Source organism: Salmo salar, chromosome 29, assembly GCF_965601325.2.
Source record: "Salmo salar chromosome 29, fSalSal1, whole genome shotgun sequence".
In the NCBI taxonomy this organism is placed as follows: Eukaryota; Metazoa; Chordata; class Actinopteri; order Salmoniformes; family Salmonidae; genus Salmo; species Salmo salar.
The window spans coordinates 27,548,309-27,567,648 of NC_138319.1; the positions used below are offsets into that span (position 1 = coordinate 27,548,309).

Genomic DNA, 19,340 nt, shown 5'->3' on the forward strand with positions numbered 1-19,340 from the left:
TGGGTTACTACATGATTCCATATGTGTTATTTTAAAGTTTTGATGTCTTTACTATTATTCTACAATGTATAAAATAGTAAAAATAAAGAAAAACCTTGAATGAGTAGGTGTATCCAAACATTTGACTGTGTGTGTGTGTGTGTGTGTGTGTGTGTGTGTGTGTGTGTGTGTCTCCTATCTATCGATCGATCGATAAAATATTGAATTTATAGAAGTGTTCACACCCCTGAGTCAATACAATCACCTTTGGCAGCGACTACAGCTGTGAGTTTTTCTGGGTAAGTCTCTACGAGCTTTGCACACCTGGATTGTACAATATTTGTCTATTATTCTTTTCAAAATTGCTAGACAGCCATTTTCAAGTTTTGCCTTAGATTTTCAAGCAGATTTAAGTTGAAACTGTAACCCTCAGGAACATTCACTGTCTTCTTGGTAAGCAACTCCAGTATATATTTGGCTTTGTGTTTTAGGTTATTGTCCTGCTGAAAGGTGAATTCATTTCCCAGTTTCTGATGGAAAGCAGACTGAACCAGGTTTTCCTCTAGGATTTTGCCTTTGCTTAGCGACATTTAGTTTACAAGCAGTGGCGATTTTAGCATGTAAGTCTTGCTGGGGCTCACTCAAAATTGTTTTTTTTTAGATGCATGCCAGCAAAACCACTACACAACACTAAACAATACATTAATTGCACTATAACGGTGACAAACGGTGCCCACAAACTGTTACATAAAGCTGTCCCAACAGTAGAGTCCCAACAGCAGTGCTAATACCTTACCACAGCTACACCTGGCTATCAGCGGAGCCTTGTCTGGCAGCGAAACATTCGGCCTCATTTACTGCCTTTTAAAAATACATAGCTGATATGGCTGACTTGCTTTCTACTGACAATTGAGTTGTACAAACTATGGCATAAGGGCGGAGGCAATCCGTAATTTCGATTGCCTGAGCGAGCTAGGAGGGACATAGTCAATATAACTATTTGTTCAGCACTTTTGAAATGTACACAGACAAAATTCAGAACATGGGCCGTTCTTACAGTGTTCTCCCTGTACACCAAGTCAGAACCGTAGGATAAATGAAGGGGGCATATAAGCAGACAATGGAAGTTCTTCCAATATTCGATAATTACGTTTCTCTAAAAGAGGTTATAGGCTACATGTGCACCACCAAGTCAGAACAGTAGGCAAAATTAAGAGGTGTAAAAAGACCAAATTATTATGGTGAGGCACATGGGCTACTAACAGCTAATACACTAAGTATTACTTTCTTAGCTACAGTATACATATCTCCCTGGCATATTACATAATTTATGCAGCAGCATACAAGACATTTTTGGACTCACCTTGTTGTGCTGTGCTCACTTGAACAGGAAGATGGTGCGGCAGTACTTCATGGGCAAATTTTGTCATCAAACTTTGTCGTCAAAGTCTGGCATTCTCTGGATTTATGGTGCTTTCAAGACAATTGGGAAACTGGGGAAAAAAACAAGGTTGAATCATGATGACGTCAGTGATCTTCAGGTCGGAGCTCTAGAAATAGGCCTGAGTTCCCGACTTGCAATTCTCAATTCGATGACCGTTCAAAACTTGTTTTCCCGGTCGGAGCTCATTCTTTTCCGAGTTCCCAGTTGTCTTGAACTCACTGAAGTCTGAGATTTCCGAGTTTCAAGTTGTTTTGAGCGCGGCATAAGTCATGCTGGATTGACAGCATGGCCGATGTTGAATGAGACCCTTAAACCATTGCTTGCAGTTAGCCACTCATTCTTTCCAAACCACTTATTGTTGTATTTGCGATTTCCAACTTGTGTAATGTTTATGTCCAATAGTACCAAAAAAAATGCATGAAATGTATGTATTCACTACTGTAAGTCGCTCTGGATAAGAGCGTCTGCTAAATGACTGAAATGTAAATGATAGCCGATTAGCACCGATACGTTTTATCTATAATTTCTCTTCAGTATTTATCTTATGACAAGTATTGAAAAGGATTTGCCAGTAGATTGTCGACTTGATTCATGATGATGACTGCTAGCTTGCTTGCTAAGATTTTGAAAGTATGATCAATCAAAGCTACTGTAGATATAACGTGATTTGATGTCATTTTATCTCTAACCAATGACCTTGAGTCTTCTTGGATGGGCACTTCTACTGTAACTCTATGACAGCAAATTTTTTAGCTCTACCTGTAGATTTTGCGGTGACGTAGTGTCACCATTACTGACAGAACACTGAGCCAATCACGCCGCAACTAGAGAACGTTACCAACCCCTACGCTCCGTATTTTCCGCTGGCTGCCCCTCCACCACAGAAAGCACTGTGCTAGGCTGAAACACCTGCATTTTGGAGCTGCCTTACTCAATAAGCTAAAAAAGGTTGTATGCGGCTTTATTATTTACATTCTTTGCATTTTACATTTACGTCATTTAGCAGACGCTCTTATCCAGAGCGACTTACAAATTGGATTTGCAAACTGATGTGTTTGCAACAAGGCAATAAAAAAAAATGTGGCAAAGCAATTCACTTTTTGTCCTGAATACAAAGTGTTATCTTTGTGGGAAATCCAATACAACACATTACTGAGTACCACTCTTCATATTTTCAAGCATAGTGGTGGCTGCATCATGTTATGGGTATGCTTGTAATCAGTGGCGACCAGTCAACTGTTTTGAGCCCCACCTATTTAGCCACCTGTTTGTTTTTTTGTTGCCTGTTGCCTGTTTTGCATGTTATTTGGGCATTAATTGTTGATCCATCCTCAGTTTTCTCCTATCACGGCCATTTTTTATTTTTACCCATCTACCAATAGATGCCCTTCTTTGAGAGACATTGGAAAACCTCCCTGGTCTTTGTGGTTGAATCTGTGTTTGAAATTCACTACTCGACTAAGGGACCTTACAGATCATTTTATGTGTGGGGTACAGAGATGAGGTAGTCATTCAAAAATCATGTTAAACACTTTTTTTTTGCACACAGTGAGTCCATGCAACTTATTATGTGACTTGTTAAGCACATTTTTACTCCTGAACTTATGTAGGCTTGCCATAACAAAGGGGTTGAATACTTATTGACTCAGCTTATATTTTTTTATTAATTTGTAAACATTTTTAAATACTTTATTCCACTTTGACAGTATGGGGTATTGTGTGTAGGCCAGTGACACAAAATCTAAATTTAATCTATTTTAAATTCAGGCGGTAACACAACAAAATGTGGGAAAAGTGAAGAGAATTGAATACTTTCTGAAGGCAATGTATGCACAAGGGCTACATGGTTATCCTCTATCTATCCCTGTTAATCAATTTATTCCATGCTCCCTTGTTTCACTCATCCTATATCATCCCTCTCTTGTCCAGCTGTGGTTTGCCTTTGTGAACGGCTTCTCTGGACAGATCCTGTTTGAACGCTGGTGTATAGGCCTCTACAACGTGGTGAGTGTCCACTTTATGCATACTGTCCATTTCTCTGTCTCACTCTTTCTTTATCTGTCCTTTACTCCCCAACGTTCTATATATATATTATCCCTTTCTCCCTCTCCCACCCTTTCCCTGTCTCCTTCCTTCCCTCCCTCCCTCTCTTTCAATCTCTCCCTCCCTCCCTCTCTCTTTCACTCTCCCTCTTTTTCCTTGTCTCTACTCTGTGTGAGCTGTTTGGAAGTGGTGGAATTACTGCTGATTGTGTCACTGTGATTGTTGTGCTGAATGTGTCACTGTGATTGTTGTGCTGAATGTGTCACTGTGATTGTTGTGCTGAATGTGTCACTGTGATTGTTGTGCTGATTGTGTCACTGTGATTGTTGTGCTGAATGTGTCACTGTGATTGTTGTGCTGAATGTGTCACTGTGATTGTTGTGCTGATTGTGTCACTGTGATTGTTGTGCTGAATGTGTCACTGTGATTGTGCGACCGATAAAACAGCCAACGGAGTAAGTCTGAATTTCTGAAAGTCAATCGATAATAGTGTTTGTTTGGGTGTTTTACTTTGTACTGTGTGTGTGTGTGTGTGTGTGTGTGGTGTGTGTGTCAGATCTTCACAGCACTGCCTCCCTTCACTCTGGGTATCTTTGACCGGCCGTGCAGTCAGCAGAACATGCTCCGCTTCCCCCAGCTATACAGCATAACCCAGAATGCTGAGGGGTTCAACACAAAGGTACACACACTCCCAAACAAACAAACACACACACGCACAAACCACTTCTTTACATTTTCAATCATATTGAAATACTGTGCACACAAACACTGCCATAATTATTAATGGACAAACATATGGAACGTTTTTGAACATTGAACACTATGAATGAAACAATTTGAGTTTAGACAGAGTTCGAGTTTAATTTAGAGTTTCACAAGTTGTAGGCCTATAAAAACATTTATTGCATCATCTGAAATAAAGCTACACTATATATACTAAAGTAGGTGGACAACACTTCAAATTAGTGGATTTGGGTATTCCTGCCACATCCGTTGCTGACAGGTGTATAAAATCTAGCACACAGCCATGCAATCTCCATAGACAAACATTGGCAGTAGAATGGCCTCACTGAAGAGCACAGTGACTTTTAATGTGGCACCGTCATTGGATGCCACCTTTCCAAAAAGTCAGTTCGTCAAATTTCTTTCTTTCTCTTTCATTCGCTCTTTCTCTTTCATTCTCTCTCCATCCATCTCTCTTATTCTCTCTCTCCTTCTCTCGCTCTCTTTCATTCTCTTGTTCTCGCTCTTTCATTCTCTCTCCATCCCTCTCTCTCAGGTGTTTTGGGGTCACTGTATAAATGCTCTGATCCATTCCATTATTCTCTTCTGGATTCCACTCAAAGTTCTAAAACATGGTAAGTAGTGGTCCCGACACACTCTGCTAGACACACTCACTCACACACGTGCACTCTGCTAGACACACTCACTGCACACGTGCACTCTGCTAGACACATTCACTGCACACGTGCACTCTGCTAGACACATTCACTGCACACGTGCACTCTGCTAGACTCACTCTCACCTGTGCACTATTCATCTTAAAGTAACTGTACATTCAGTAATTAAGTGTATGTACAGTTGAAGTTGGAAGTTTACATACACTTAGGTTGGAGTCATTAAAACTCGTTTTTCAACCACTCCACAAATTTCTTGTTAATAAACTGTAGTTTTGGCATTTTGGTTAGGACATCTACTTTGTGCATGACACAAGTAATTTTTCCAACAATTGTTTACAGACAGATTATTTCACTTATAATTTACTGTATCACATTTCCAGTGGGTCAGAAGTTTACATACACTAAGTTGACTGTGCCTTTAAACAGCTTGGAAAATTCCAGAAAATGATGTCAAGGATTTAGAAGCTTCTGATAGGCTAATTGACATAATTTGAGTCAATTGGAGGTATACCTGTGGATGTATTTCAAGGCCTACCTTCAAACTCAGTGCGTCTTTGCTTGACATCATGGGAAAATCAAAAGAAATCAGCCAAGACCTCTGAAAAAAATTGTAGACCTCCACAAGTCTGGTTCATCTTTGGGAGAAATTTCCAAACGCCAGAAGGTACCACGTTCATCTGCACAAACAATAGTACGCAAGTATAAACACCATGGAACCACACAGACGTCATACCGCTCAGGAAGGAGATGCATTCTGTCTCCTAGAGATGAACGTACTTTGGTGCGAAAAGTGCAAATCAATCCCAGAACAACAGCAAAGGACCTTGTGAAGATACTGTAGGAAACGGGTACAAAAGTATCTATATCCACAGTAAAACAAGTCCTATATCGACATAACCTGAAAGGCCACTCAGCAAGGAAGAAGCCACTGCTCCAAAACTGCCATAAAAAAGCCAGACTACGGTTTGCAACTGCACATGGGGACAAAGATTGTACTTTTCGGAGAAATGTCCTCTGTTCTGATGAAACAAAAATAGAACTGTTTGGCCATAATGACCATCATTATGTTTGGAGGAGAAAGGGGGAGGCTTGCAAGCCGAAGAACACTATCCCAACCGTGAAGCACAGGGGTGGCAGCATCATGTTGTGGGGGTGCATTGCTGTAGGAGGGACTGGTGCACTTCACAAAATAGATGGCATCATGAGGCATGAAAATTATCTGGATATATTGAAGCAACATTTCAAGACATCAGTCAGGAAGTTAAACCTTGGTCGCAAATGGGTCTTTCAAATGGACAATGACCCCAAGCATACTTCCAAAGTTGTGGCAAAATGGCTTAAGGACAACAAAGTCAAGGTATTGGAGTGGCCATGACAAAGCCCTGACCTCAATCCTATAGAAAATGTGTGGGCAGAACTGAAAAAGCGTGTGCGAGCAAGGAGGCCTACAAACCTGACTCAGTTACACCAGCTGTCAGGAGGAATGGGCCAAAATTCACCCAACTTATTGTGGGACGCTTGTGGAAGGGTACCCGAAACGTTTCACTCAAGTTAAACAATTTAAAGGCAATGCTACCAAATATTAATTGGTGTATGTAAACTTCTGACTGGGAATATGATGAAAGAAATAAAAGCTGAAATAAATCATTCTCTCTACTATTATTCTGACATTTCACATTCTTAAAATAAAGGCAATGCTAAGACAGAGCATTTTTACTAGGATTAAATGTCAGGAATTGTGAAAAACTGAGTTTAAATGTATTTGGCTAAGGTGTATGTCAACCTCCGACTTCAACTGTACATCTTCTAGTAAATATTTCACTGTGTGTGTGTGTTCTCCCCAGACAGTCCTTTCAACAACGGTCATGGTACTGACTACCTGTTTGTGGGGAACATGGTGTACACGGTAAGCACATGCCCCTCTACATCCCCTCACAGTGTCTGTGTTGGTGCTGATACTCTGAACAAAAACATGGACTTATCCTACTAATGCAAAGCCCAGGGTGTGTGTGTGTGTGTGTGTGTGTGTTCCACTTCTTGGATCCTGCTACAGAGATGCTAGACTGGCCATTACAGAAGTAATGAAGTGTTCTCATGGGACTGCAGTCAGTCTACAGTGTCCTTAGCAATCGCTCCATTCATCTACAGTGTCCTCTCTCTCCCTCCTCCTCTCTCTATCACTCTGTTCCTTAAATTCAGCACGGTGTGTGTCTGTTGCTTATTTGTTAGTGAGTGTTTAGATGGCTGAGAGCAGCGGTTATACTTTGAGTGTTTTAACAGGTATTGTTTACAGTATCATTATGGATATTTATAATCTCTGGTGTCGTTTGTGAACTAACCCCACCTCTCTTTCTCCCTCATTCTCTCTTTCTCCCCCTCATTCTCTCTCCTGCATTCTCTCTCTCTCACCCTCCCTCATTTTCTCTCTCCCTCTCCATCATTCTTTCTCCCTCTCCCTCTCCTCTCTCCTCTCTTCTCTCTGCAGTATGTGGTGGTAACAGTGTGTTTGAAAGCTGGTATGGAAACCACTGCCTGGACCAGGGTACAGTCTGTTTTACCATAATGATTTCCTTCCACTGCACTACTCCCACTGCACTACTCCTATAGACTGCTTAGATGTACCATGGTGACATACAGAACCAGTCAAAAGTTTGGACACACCTACTCGTTCCAGGTGAAGCTGGTTGAGAGAATGCCAAGAGTGTGCAAAGCTGTCAAGGCAAAGGGTGGCTACTTTGAAGAATCTAAAACATGAAATATACTTTGATTTGTTTAACACTTTTTTTGGTTACTGCATAATTCATGTTTTCATAGTTTTGATGTCTTCACTATTATTATACAATGTAGAAAATAGTAAAAAAAATTACAAATTAAAAAAAATACTTGAATATGTAGGTGTGTCCAAACTTTTGACTGGTAATGTACAGTCGTGACCAAAAGTTCTGAGAATGACACAAATATTAATTTTCACAAAGTCTGCTGCCTCAGTTTGTATGATGGCATTTTGCATATACTCCAGAATGTTATGAAGAGTGATCAGATGAATTGCAATTAATTGCAAAGTCCCTCTTTGCCATGCAAATGAGCTGAATCCCCCCAAAACATTTCCACTGCATTTCAGCCCTGCCACAAAAGGACTAGCTGACATTATGTCAGTGATTCTCTCGTTAACATAGGTGTGAGTGTTGACGAGGACAAGGCTGGAGATCACTCTGTCATGCTGATTGAGTTCGAATAACAGACTGGAAGCTTCAAAAGGAGGGTGGTGCTTGGAATCATTGTTCTTTCTCTGTCAACCATGGTTACTTGCAAGGAAACACATGCCATCATCATTGCTTTGCACAAAAAGGGCTTCACAGGCAAGGATATTGCTTCCAGTAAGATTGTACCTAAATCAACCATTTATCGGATCATCAAGAACTTCAAGGAGAGCGGTTCAATTGTTGTGAAGAAGGCTTCAGGGTGCCCAAGAAAGTCCAGCAAACGCCAGGACCGTCTCCTAAAGTTGATTCAGCTGTGGGATTGGGGCACCACCAGTACAGAGCTTGCTCAGGAATGGCAGCAGGCAGGAGTGAGTGCATCTGCACGCACAGTGAGGTGAAGACTTTTGGAGGATGGCCTGGTGTCAAGGGCAGCAAAGAAGCCACTTCTCTCCAGGAAAAATAACAGGGACAGACTGATATTCTGCAATAGGTACATGGATTGGACTGCTGAGGATTGGGGTAAAGTCCTTTTCTCTGATGAATCCCCTTTCAGATTGTTTGGGGCATCCGGAAAAAAGCTTGTCCGGAGAAGACAAGGTGAGCGCTACCATCAGTCCTGTGTCATGCCAACAGTAAAGCATCCTGAGACCATTCATGTGTGGGGTTGCTTCTCAGCCAAGGGAGTGGGCTCACTCACAATTTTGCCTAAGAGCACAGCCATGAATAAAGAATGGTACCAACACATCCTCCAAGAGCAACTTCTCCCAACCATCCAGGAACAGTTTGGTGACAAACAATGCCTTTTCCAGCATGATGGAGCACCTTGCCATAAGGCAAAAGTGATAACTAAGTGCCTCCGGGAACAAAACATCAATATTTTGGGTCCATGGCCAGGAAGCTCCCCAGACCTTAATTCCATTGAGAACTTGTGGTCAATCCTCAAGAGGCGGGTGGACAAACAAAAACCCACACATTCTGACAAACTCCAAGCATTGATTATGCAAGAATGGGCTGCCATCAGTCAGGATGTGGCCCAGAAGTTAATTGACAGCATGCCAGGGTGGATTGCAGAGGTCTTGAAAAAGAAGGGTCAACACTGCAAATATTGACTCTTTGCATCAACTTCATGTAATTGTCAATAAAAGCCTTTGACACTTGTGAAATGCTTGTAATTGTACTTCAGTATTCCATAGTAACATCTGACAAAAATATCTAAAGACACTGAAGCAGCAAACTTTGTGGAAATTAATATTTGTCATTCTCAAAACTTTTGTCCACGACTATATAGTAGCACATGCAAGGTAGCCTGCAGATGGAAGGTAGCCTGCAGATGGATGGTAGCCTACAGATGGATGGTAGCCTGCAGATGGATGGTAGCCTGCAGATGGAAGGTAGCCTGCAGATGGATGGTAGCCTACAGATGGATGGTAGCCTGCAGATGGAAGGTAGCCTGCAGATGGAAGGTAGCCTGCAGATGGATGGTAGCCTGCAGATGGAAGGTAGCCTGCAGATGGATGGTAGCCTGCAGATGTATGGTAGCCTGCAGATGGATGGCAGCCTACAGATGGATGGTAGCCTACAGACTGACAGCTGACAGTGTGGGGTATACTCTAGTATAGAGAGACAGCACCCCCTATATACTGTACATACACACAGTCCTTGCCATGTGTTACAGCCATCTCAGCTCATTCGTACTGCGGTGAGGAGGGGTAGAGGTGGGTGTTGACACCCCCCGTTCGTTCTGCTGTCCCCCCCCCCCCCCCCACCGGTAGTGAAGCAGGGTCCCATAGGAATTCACACAGTGTCCCCTTACCAGTGGTGTAAAGTACTTAAGTAAAAATACTTTGAAGTACTACTTAAGTTGTTTTTTGGGGTATCTGAACTTTATCTTACTATTTATATTTTGGACAACTTTTACTTTTACTTCACTACATTCCTAAAGAAAAGTATGTCTTTTTTACTCCATACATTTTACCTGACACCCAAAAGTACTCGTTACATTTTGAATGCTTAGCAGGACAGGAAAATGGTCCAATTCACACACTTATCAAGACAACACACGGTCATCCCTGCTGCCTCTGATCTGGTGGACTCACTAAACACAAATGCATCTTTTCTAAATGATGTCTGAGTGTTGGGAGTGTGACCCTGGCTATCCATACATTTTAAAAACAAGAAAATGGAGCCGTCTGCTTAGAAGGAATTTGAAATGATTTATACATTTACTTTTGATACTTAAGTATATTTAGAACCAAATACTTTTAGACTTTTACTGAAGTAGTATTTTACTGGGTGACTTTTACTTTTACTTGAGTAACTTTCTATTACGGTATCTATACTTTTACTCAAGTATGACAATTGGGTACTTTTTCCACCACTGCCGCGTACAGAGGGGGAGAAGGGGAGAGGCACAGAGAGGAGGGGACGACAAGGTTGTCTATATGCAGTATGTACAGTAACTAACTATGTGACCTCACTTCCTGTATTTTATTCCCTTCCTATCTCCTCTCCTCCCTCCCCCTCCCTCCCCTCCCCCCCCTCCCCGTCCACTCCCTCTCCCCCTCCCTCCCCCGTCCTCCTCCTCCCTTCCCTCTCTCTCTCCCCCTCTCTTCTCCCTATAGTACTCCCACTTGGCAGTATGGGGCAGTATGATTCTCTGGGTGCTCTTCTTCACTGTCTACTCAGCTTTCTGGCCGTCCATCCCCATCGCTCCTGACATGCAAGGCCAGGCAAGTCTCCTCCTCCTCATGGTTCAAATTGTCTCTTCTTCTGTTCAACGAATCCGTATCCACAGTGCCTTGTTGGCTTGAAAAGCTGAGGTACCCGGTAGTGGTGTGCGGTCAGCCCCAAAACCCCCCTCAGACCATGCTGTAAATATGTCATAATAGTTTGGAAACAGCTCTGTGGACCTGTTCTATATGGACTTAGTGCTTTCCAGCTCTCCCCAAACGTGTCAGTCATTTTGGTAATGGGATGGTGGGGGGTAATAACCCTTCATTACGCCCGGCGCCAGGGCGGCTGGCCTTCTGGGTGTTCCATGTCAGCACTGCTGGAGCCCCAGGGAGATTCATACCCTGCCAGCCCACTCTGCAGGCCCTCTGCACCTGCTGCGCCGTCACCCGAGCCCCAGGCTTTTACGGCCTGCCCTGGAGGTGTTGACTCTGGGATTGGCTGGGCAGGGCTGGTGGAGGACGGGTGGGTGTGTGCATATGGGGGACCCCCTGATTGAGGGTTTTTAGGGGGCTAGTGTGTTGGTGCGGTGGTACCCCACTGTGCTGGGGAGGGAGGGAGGGGGAGGGAGGGGGATGTGTCAGCCCCCTTCAGACCATTAATTCAATTTGTGTCAGAAATGAGGGACGTGAATAACCCTGCAGCTGCTCAGTCCACCTGGGGAACTGAGAGATACATTCACCCCTCCCTCACTCCCGTTGCAATCCCTCCCTCACCCCACCTCTCTCCCCCGTTGCAATCCCTCCCTCACCCCACCTCTCCCGCCCCTCTCGTTCTCCGCATCACTTCCCCCGTCACACGTTCTGACCTCTCCCTTGCTCCCCCTATCTCTGCATTCATCTTCCCATAAGGGATGAATACTGAATACTGGGCTGTTCACTGAGGGCTCTGTGTCTACGCTTCTAATAATTGTGTGTCTTGGTGTTTGTCGGAGACCGTGTCTGTGTGTGTCTTGGTGTTTGTCGGAGACCGTGTCTGTGTGTGTCTTGGTGTTTGTCGGAGACCGTGTCTGTGTGTGTCTTGGTGTTTGTCGGAGACCGTGTCTGTGTGTGTCTTGGTGTTTGTCGGAGACCGTGTCTGTGTGTGTCTTGGTGTTTGTCGGAGACCGTGTCTGTGTGTGTGTTGGTGTTTGTCGGAGACCGTGTCTGTGTGTGTCTTGGTGTTTGTCGGAGACCGTGTCTGTGTGTGTCTTGGTGTTTGTCGGAGACCGTGTCTGTGTGTGTCTTGGTGTTTGTCGGAGACCGTGTCTGTGTGTGTCTTGGTGTTTGTCGGAGACCGTGTCTGTGTGTGTCTTGGTGTTTGTCGGAGACCGTGTCTGTGTGTGTCTTGGTGTTTGTCGGAGACTGTGTGTGTTGGTGTTTGTCGGAGACCGTGTCTGTGTGTGTGTTGGTGTTTGTCGGAGACCGTGTCTGTGTGTGTGTTGGTGTTTGTCGGAGACCGTGTCTGTGTGTGTTGGTGTTTGTCGGAGACCGTGTCTGTGTGTGTCTTGGTGTTTGTCGGAGACCGTGTCTGTGTGTGTCTTGGTGTTTGTCGGAGACCGTGTCTGTGTGTGTCTTGGTGTTTGTCGGAGACCGTGTCTGTGTGTGTCTTGGTGTTTGTCGGAGACCGTGTCTGTGTGTGTCTTGGTGTTTGTCGGAGACCGTGTCTGTGTGTGTTGGTGTTTGTCGGAGACCGTGTCTGTGTGTGTCTTGGTGTTTGTCGGAGACCGTGTCTGTGTGTGTCTTGGTGTTTGTCGGAGACCGTGTCTGTGTGTGTCTTGGTGTTTGTCGGAGACCGTGTCTGTGTGTGTCTTGGTGTTTGTCGGAGACCGTGTCTGTGTGTGTCTGGTGTTTGTCGGAGACCGTGTCTGTGTGTGTCTTGGTGTTTGTCGGAGACCGTGTCTGTGTGTGTCTTGGTGTTTGTCGGAGACCGTGTCTGTGTGTGTCTTGGTGTTTGTCGGAGACCGTGTCTGTGTGTGTCTTGGTGTTTGTCGGAGACCGTGTCTGTGTGTGTGTTGGTGTTTGTCGGAGACCGTGTCTGTGTGTGTCTTGGTGTTTGTCGGAGACCGTGTCTGTGTGTGTCTTGGTGTTTGTCGGAGACCGTGTCTGTGTGTGTTGGTGTTTGTCGGAGACCGTGTCTGTGTGTGTCTTGGTGTTTGTCGGAGACCGTGTCTGTGTGTGTCTTGGTGTTTGTCGGAGACCGTGTCTGTGTGTGTTGGTGTTTGTCGGAGACCGTGTCTGTGTGTGTCTTGGTGTTTGTCGGAGACCGTGTCTGTGTGTGTTGGTGTTTGTCGGAGACCGTGTCTGTGTGTGTCTTGGTGTTTGTCGGAGACCGTGTCTGTGTGTGTCTTGGTGTTTGTCGGAGACCGTGTCTGTGTGTGTCTTGGTGTTTGTCGGAGACCGTGTCTGTGTGTCTTGGTGTTTGTCGGAGACCGTGTCTGTGTGTGTTGGTGTTTGTCGGAGACCGTGTCTGTGTGTGTTGGTGTTTGTCGGAGACCGTGTCTGTGTGTGTCTTGGTGTTTGTCGGAGACCGTGTCTGTGTGTGTCTTGGTGTTTGTCGGAGACCGTGTCTGTGTGTGTCTTGGTGTTTGTCGGAGACCGTGTCTGTGTGTGTCTTGGTGTTTGTCGGAGACCGTGTCTGTGTGTGTCTTGGTGTTTGTCGGAGACCGTGTCTGTGTGTGTCTTGGTGTTTGTCGGAGACCGTGTCTGTGTGTGTTGGTGTTTGTCGGAGACCGTGTCTGTGTGTGTCTTGGTGTTTGTCGGAGACCGTGTCTGTGTGTGTCTTGGTGTTTGTCGGAGACCGTGTCTGTGTGTGTCTTGGTGTTTGTCGGAGACCGTGTCTGTGTGTGTCTTGGTGTTTGTCGGAGACCGTGTCTGTGTGTGTTGGTGTTTGTCGGAGACCGTGTCTGTGTGTCTTGGTGTTTGTCGGAGACCGTGTCTGTGTGTGTTGGTGTTTGTCGGAGACCGTGTCTGTGTGTGTTGGTGTTTGTCGGAGACCGTGTCTGTGTGTGTCTTGGTGTTTGTCGGAGACCGTGTCTGTGTGTGTCTGGTGTTTGTCGGAGACCGTGTCTGTGTGTGTTGGTGTTTGTCGGAGACCGTGTCTGTGTGTGTCTTGGTGTTTGTCGGAGACCGTGTCTGTGTGTGTCTTGGTGTTTGTCGGAGACCGTGTCTGTGTGTGTCTTGGTGTTTGTCGGAGACCGTGTCTGTGTGTGTTGGTGTTTGTCGGAGACCGTGTCTGTGTGTGTCTTGGTGTTTGTCGGAGACCGTGTCTGTGTGTGTCTTGGTGTTTGTCGGAGACCGTGTCTGTGTGTGTCTTGGTGTTTGTCGGAGACCGTGTCTGTGTGTGTCTTGGTGTTTGTCGGAGACCGTGTCTGTGTGTGTCTTGGTGTTTGTCGGAGACCGTGTCTGTGTGTGTCTTGGTGTTTGTCGGAGACCGTGTCTGTGTGTGTCTTGGTGTTTGTCGGAGACCGTGTCTGTGTGTGTCTTGGTGTTTGTCGGAGACCGTGTCTGTGTGTGTCTTGGTGTTTGTCGGAGACCGTGTCTGTGTGTGTCTTGGTGTTTGTCGGAGACCGTGTCTGTGTGTGTCTTGGTGTTTGTCGGAGACCGTGTCTGTGTGTGTCTTGGTGTTTGTCGGAGACCGTGTCTGTGTGTGTCTTGGTGTTTGTCGGAGACCGTGTCTGTGTGTGTCTTGGTGTTTGTCGGAGACCGTGTCTGTGTGTGTTGGTGTTTGTCGGAGACCGTGTCTGTGTGTGTCTTGGTGTTTGTCGGAGACCGTGTCTGTGTGTGTTGGTGTTTGTCGGAGACCGTGTCTGTGTGTGTCTTGGTGTTTGTCGGAGACCGTGTCTGTGTGTGTCTTGGTGTTTGTCGGAGACCGTGTCTGTGTGTGTCTTGGTGTTTGTCGGAGACCGTGTCTGTGTGTGTCTTGGTGTTTGTCGGAGACCGTGTCTGTGTGTGTCTTGGTGTTTGTCGGAGACCGTGTCTGTGTGTGTCTTGGTGTTTGTCGGAGACCGTGTCTGTGTGTGTCTTGGTGTTTGTCGGAGACCGTGTCTGTGTGTGTTGGTGTTTGTCGGAGACCGTGTCTGTGTGTGTCTTGGTGTTTGTCGGAGACCGTGTCTGTGTGTGTCTTGGTGTTTGTCGGAGACCGTGTCTGTGTGTGTCTTGGTGTTTGTCGGAGACCGTGTCTGTGTGTGTTGGTGTTTGTCGGAGACCGTGTCTGTGTGTGTCTTGGTGTTTGTCGGAGACCGTGTCTGTGTGTGTCTTGGTGTTTGTCGGAGACCGTGTCTGTGTGTGTTGGTGTTTGTCGGAGACCGTGTCTGTGTGTGTCTTGGTGTTTGTCGGAGACCGTGTCTGTGTGTGTCTTGGTGTTTGTCGGAGACCGTGTCTGTGTGTGTCTTGGTGTTTGTCGGAGACCGTGTCTGTGTGTGTCTTGGTGTTTGTCGGAGACCGTGTCTGTGTGTGTCTTGGTGTTTGTCGGAGACCGTGTCTGTGTGTGTTGGTGTTTGTCGGAGACCGTGTCTGTGTGTGTTGGTGTTTGTCGGAGACCGTGTCTGTGTGTGTTGGTGTTTGTCGGAGACCGTGTCTGTGTGTGTCTTGGTGTTTGTCGGAGACCGTGTCTGTGTGTGTCTTGGTGTTTGTCGGAGACCGTGTCTGTGTGTGTCTTGGTGTTTGTCGGAGACCGTGTCTGTGTGTGTTGGTGTTTGTCGGAGACCGTGTCTGTGTGTGTCTTGGTGTTTGTCGGAGACCGTGTCTGTGTGTGTCTTGGTGTTTGTCGGAGACCGTGTCTGTGTGTGTCTTGGTGTTTGTCGGAGACCGTGTCTGTGTGTGTCTTGGTGTTTGTCGGAGACCGTGTCTGTGTGTGTTGGTGTTTGTCGGAGACCGTGTCTGTGTGTGTTGGTGTTTGTCGGAGACCGTGTCTGTGTGTGTTGGTGTTTGTCGGAGACCGTGTCTGTGTGTGTCTTGGTGTTTGTCGGAGACCGTGTCTGTGTGTGTCTTGGTGTTTGTCGGAGACCGTGTCTGTGTGTGTCTTGGTGTTTGTCGGAGACCGTGTCTGTGTGTGTTGGTGTTTGTCGGAGACCGTGTCTGTGTGTGTCTTGGTGTTTGTCGGAGACCGTCTGTGTGTCTTGGTGTTTGTCGGAGACCGTGTCTGTGTGTCTTGGTGTTTGTCGGAGACCGTGTCTGTGTGTGTCTTGGTGTTTGTCGGAGACCGTGTCTGTGTGTGTTGGTGTTTGTCGGAGACCGTGTCTGTGTGTGTCTTGGTGTTTGTCGGAGACCGTGTCTGTGTGTGTGTTGGTGTTTGTCGGAGACCGTGTCTGTGTGTGTTGGTGTTTGTCGGAGACCGTGTCTGTGTGTGTCTTGGTGTTTGTCGGAGACCGTGTCTGTGTGTGTCTTGGTGTTTGTCGGAGACCGTGTCTGTGTGTGTTGGTGTTTGTCGGAGACCGTGTCTGTGTGTGTTGGTGTTTGTCGGAGACCGTGTCTGTGTGTGTTTGGTGTTTGTCGGAGACCGTGTCTGTGTGTGTCTTGGTGTTTGTCGGAGACCGTGTCTGTGTGTGTCTTGGTGTTTGTCGGAGACCGTGTCTGTGTGTGTCTTGGTGTTTGTCGGAGACCGTGTCTGTGTGTGTCTTGGTGTTTGTCGGAGACCGTGTCTGTGTGTGTCTTGGTGTTTGTCGGAGACCGTGTCTGTGTGTGTCTTGGTGTTTGTCGGAGACCGTGTCTGTGTGTGCTTGGTGTTTGTCGGAGACCGTGTCTGTGTGTGTCTTGGTGTTTGTCGGAGACCGTGTCTGTGTGTGTCTTGGTGTTTGTCGGAGACCGTGTCTGTGTGTGTCTTGGTGTTTGTCGGAGACCGTGTCTGTGTGTGTCTTGGTGTTTGTCGGAGACCGTGTCTGTGTGTGTGTTGGTGTTTGTCGGAGACCGTGTCTGTGTGTGTTTGGTGTTTGTCGGAGACCGTGTCTGTGTGTGTTGGTGTTTGTCGGAGACCGTGTCTGTGTGTGTCTTGGTGTTTGTCGGAGACCGTGTCTGTGTGTGTCTTGGTGTTTGTCGGAGACCGTGTCTGTGTGTGTCTTGGTGTTTGTCGGAGACCGTGTCTGTGTGTGTTGGTGTTTGTCGGAGACCGTGTCTGTGTGTGTCTTGGTGTTTGTCGGAGACCGTGTCTGTGTGTGTCTTGGTGTTTGTCGGAGACCGTGTCTGTGTGTGTCTTGGTGTTTGTCGGAGACCGTGTCTGTGTGTGTCTTGGTGTTTGTCGGAGACCGTGTCTGTGTGTGTCTTGGTGTTTGTCGGAGACCGTGTCTGTGTGTGTCTTGGTGTTTGTCGGAGACCGTGTCTGTGTGTGTCTTGGTGTTTGTCGGAGACCGTGTCTGTGTGTGTCTTGGTGTTTGTCGGAGACCGTGTCTGTGTGTGTCTTGGTGTTTGTCGGAGACCGTGTCTGTGTGTGTTGGTGTTTGTCGGAGACCGTGTCTGTGTGTGTCTTGGTGTTTGTCGGAGACCGTGTCTGTGTGTGTCTTGGTGTTTGTCGGAGACCGTGTCTGTGTGTGTCTTGGTGTTTGTCGGAGACCGTGTCTGTGTGTGTCTTGGTGTTTGTCGGAGACCGTGTCTGTGTGTGTGTTGGTGTTTGTCGGAGACCGTGTCTGTGTGTGTCTTGGTGTTTGTCGGAGACCGTGTCTGTGTGTGTTGGTGTTTGTCGGAGACCGTGTCTGTGTGTGTTGGTGTTTGTCGGAGACCGTGTCTGTGTGTGTTGGTGTTTGTCGGAGACCGTGTCTGTGTGTGTCTTGGTGTTTGTCGGAGACCGTGTCTGTGTGTGTCTTGGTGTTTGTCGGAGACCGTGTCTGTGTGTGTCTTGGTGTTTGTCGGAGACCGTGTCTGTGTGTGTTGGTGTTTGTCGGAGACCGTGTCTGTGTGTGTCTTGGTGTTTGTCGGAGACCGTGTCTGTGTGTGTCTTGGTGTTTGTCGGAGACCGTGTCTGTGTGTGTTGGTGTTTGTCGGAGACCGTGTCTGTGTGTGTCTTGGTGTTTGTCGGAGACCGTGTCTGTGTGTGTCTTGGTGTTTGTCGGAGACCGTGTCTGTGTGTGTCTTGGTGTTTGTCGGAGACCGTGTCTGTGTGTGTCTTGGTGTTTGTCGGAGACCGTGTCTGTGTGTGTCTTGGTGTTTGTCGGAGACCGTGTCTGTGTGTGTCTTGGTGTTTGTCGGAGACCGTGTCTGTGTGTGTCTTGGTGTTTGTCGGAGACCGTGTCTGTGTGTGTCTTGGTGTTTGTCGGAGACCGTGTCTGTGTGTGTCTTGGTGTTTGTCGGAGACCGTGTCTGTGTGTGTCTTGGTGTTTGTCGGAGACCGTGTCTGTGTGTGTCTTGGTGTTTGTCGGAGACCGTGTCTGTGTGTGTCTTGGTGTTTGTCGGAGACCGTGTCTGTGTGTGTCTTGGTGTTTGTCGGAGACCGTGTCTGTGTGTGTCTTGGTGTTTGTCGGAGACCGTGTCTGTGTGTGTGTTGGTGTTTGTCGGAGACCGTGTCTGTGTGTGTCTTGGTGTTTGTCGGAGACCGTGTCTGTGTGTGTCTTGGTGTTTGTCGGAGACCGTGTCTGTGTGTGTCTTGGTGTTTGTCGGAGACCGTGTCTGTGTGTGTTGGTGTTTGTCGGAGACCGTGTCTGTGTGTGTCTTGGTGTTTGTCGGAGACCGTGTCTGTGTGTGTTGGTGTTTGTCGGAGACCGTGTCTGTGTGTGTTGGTGTTTGTCGGAGACCGTGTCTGTGTGTGTTGGTGTTTGTCGGAGACCGTGTCTGTGTGTGTCTTGGTGTTTGTCGGAGACCGTGTCTGTGTGTGTCTTGGTGTTTGTCGGAGACCGTGTCTGTGTGTGTCTTGGTGTTTGTCGGAGACCGTGTCTGTGTGTGTCTTGGTGTTTGTCGGAGACCGTGTCTGTGTGTGTCTTGGTGTTTGTCGGAGACCGTGTCTGTGTGTGTCTTGGTGTTTGTCGGAGACCGTGTCTGTGTGTGTTGGTGTTTGTCGGAGACCGTGTCTGTGTGTGTCTTGGTGTTTGTCGGAGACCGTGTCTGTGTGTGTCTTGGTGTTTGTCGGAGACCGTGTCTGTGTGTGTTGGTGTTTGTCGGAGACCGTGTCTGTGTGTGTCTTGGTGTTTGTCGGAGACCGTGTCTGTGTGTGTTGGTGTTTGTCGGAGACCGTGTCTGTGTGTGTCTTGGTGTTTGTCGGAGACCGTGTGTGTGCTTGGTGTTTGTCGGAGACCGTGTCTGTGTGTGTCTTGGTGTTTGTCGGAGACCGTGTCTGTGTGTGTCTTGGTGTTTGTCGGAGACCGTGTCTGTGTGTGTCTTGGTGTTTGTCGGAGACCGTGTCTGTGTGTGTCTTGGTGTTTGTCGGAGACCGTGTCTGTGTGTGTCTTGGTGTTTGTCGGAGACCGTGTCTGTGTGTGTTTGGTGTTTGTCGGAGACCGTGTCTGTGTGTGTCTTGGTGTTTGTCGGAGACCGTGTCTGTGTGTGTCTTGGTGTTTGTCGGAGACCGTGTCTGTGTGTGTCTTGGTGTTTGTCGGAGACCGTGTCTGTGTGTGTCTTGGTGTTTGTCGGAGACCGTGTC

The 19,340-nt window shown here is 47.0% G+C and overlaps 1 protein-coding gene across 3 annotated transcripts in view; it reads left to right on the forward strand.

Annotated features, from left to right (window-relative positions):
• The window catches only part of LOC106590443 (phospholipid-transporting ATPase IB), a 126,820-nt gene that overhangs the window by 94,281 nt on the left and 13,199 nt on the right, over nt 1–19,340 (forward strand). For all 3 annotated transcript variants that reach the window (XM_014181490.3, XM_014181492.3, XM_045710739.2), the window contains 6 exons: nt 3,353–3,427; nt 4,023–4,145; nt 4,746–4,824; nt 6,711–6,772; nt 7,352–7,408; nt 10,691–10,798. In XM_014181490.3, the coding sequence (XP_014036965.2) occupies nt 3,353–3,427; nt 4,023–4,145; nt 4,746–4,824; nt 6,711–6,772; nt 7,352–7,408; nt 10,691–10,798 (504 nt within the window). The remainder of the gene's footprint in view (nt 1–3,352; nt 3,428–4,022; nt 4,146–4,745; nt 4,825–6,710; nt 6,773–7,351; nt 7,409–10,690; nt 10,799–19,340) is intronic.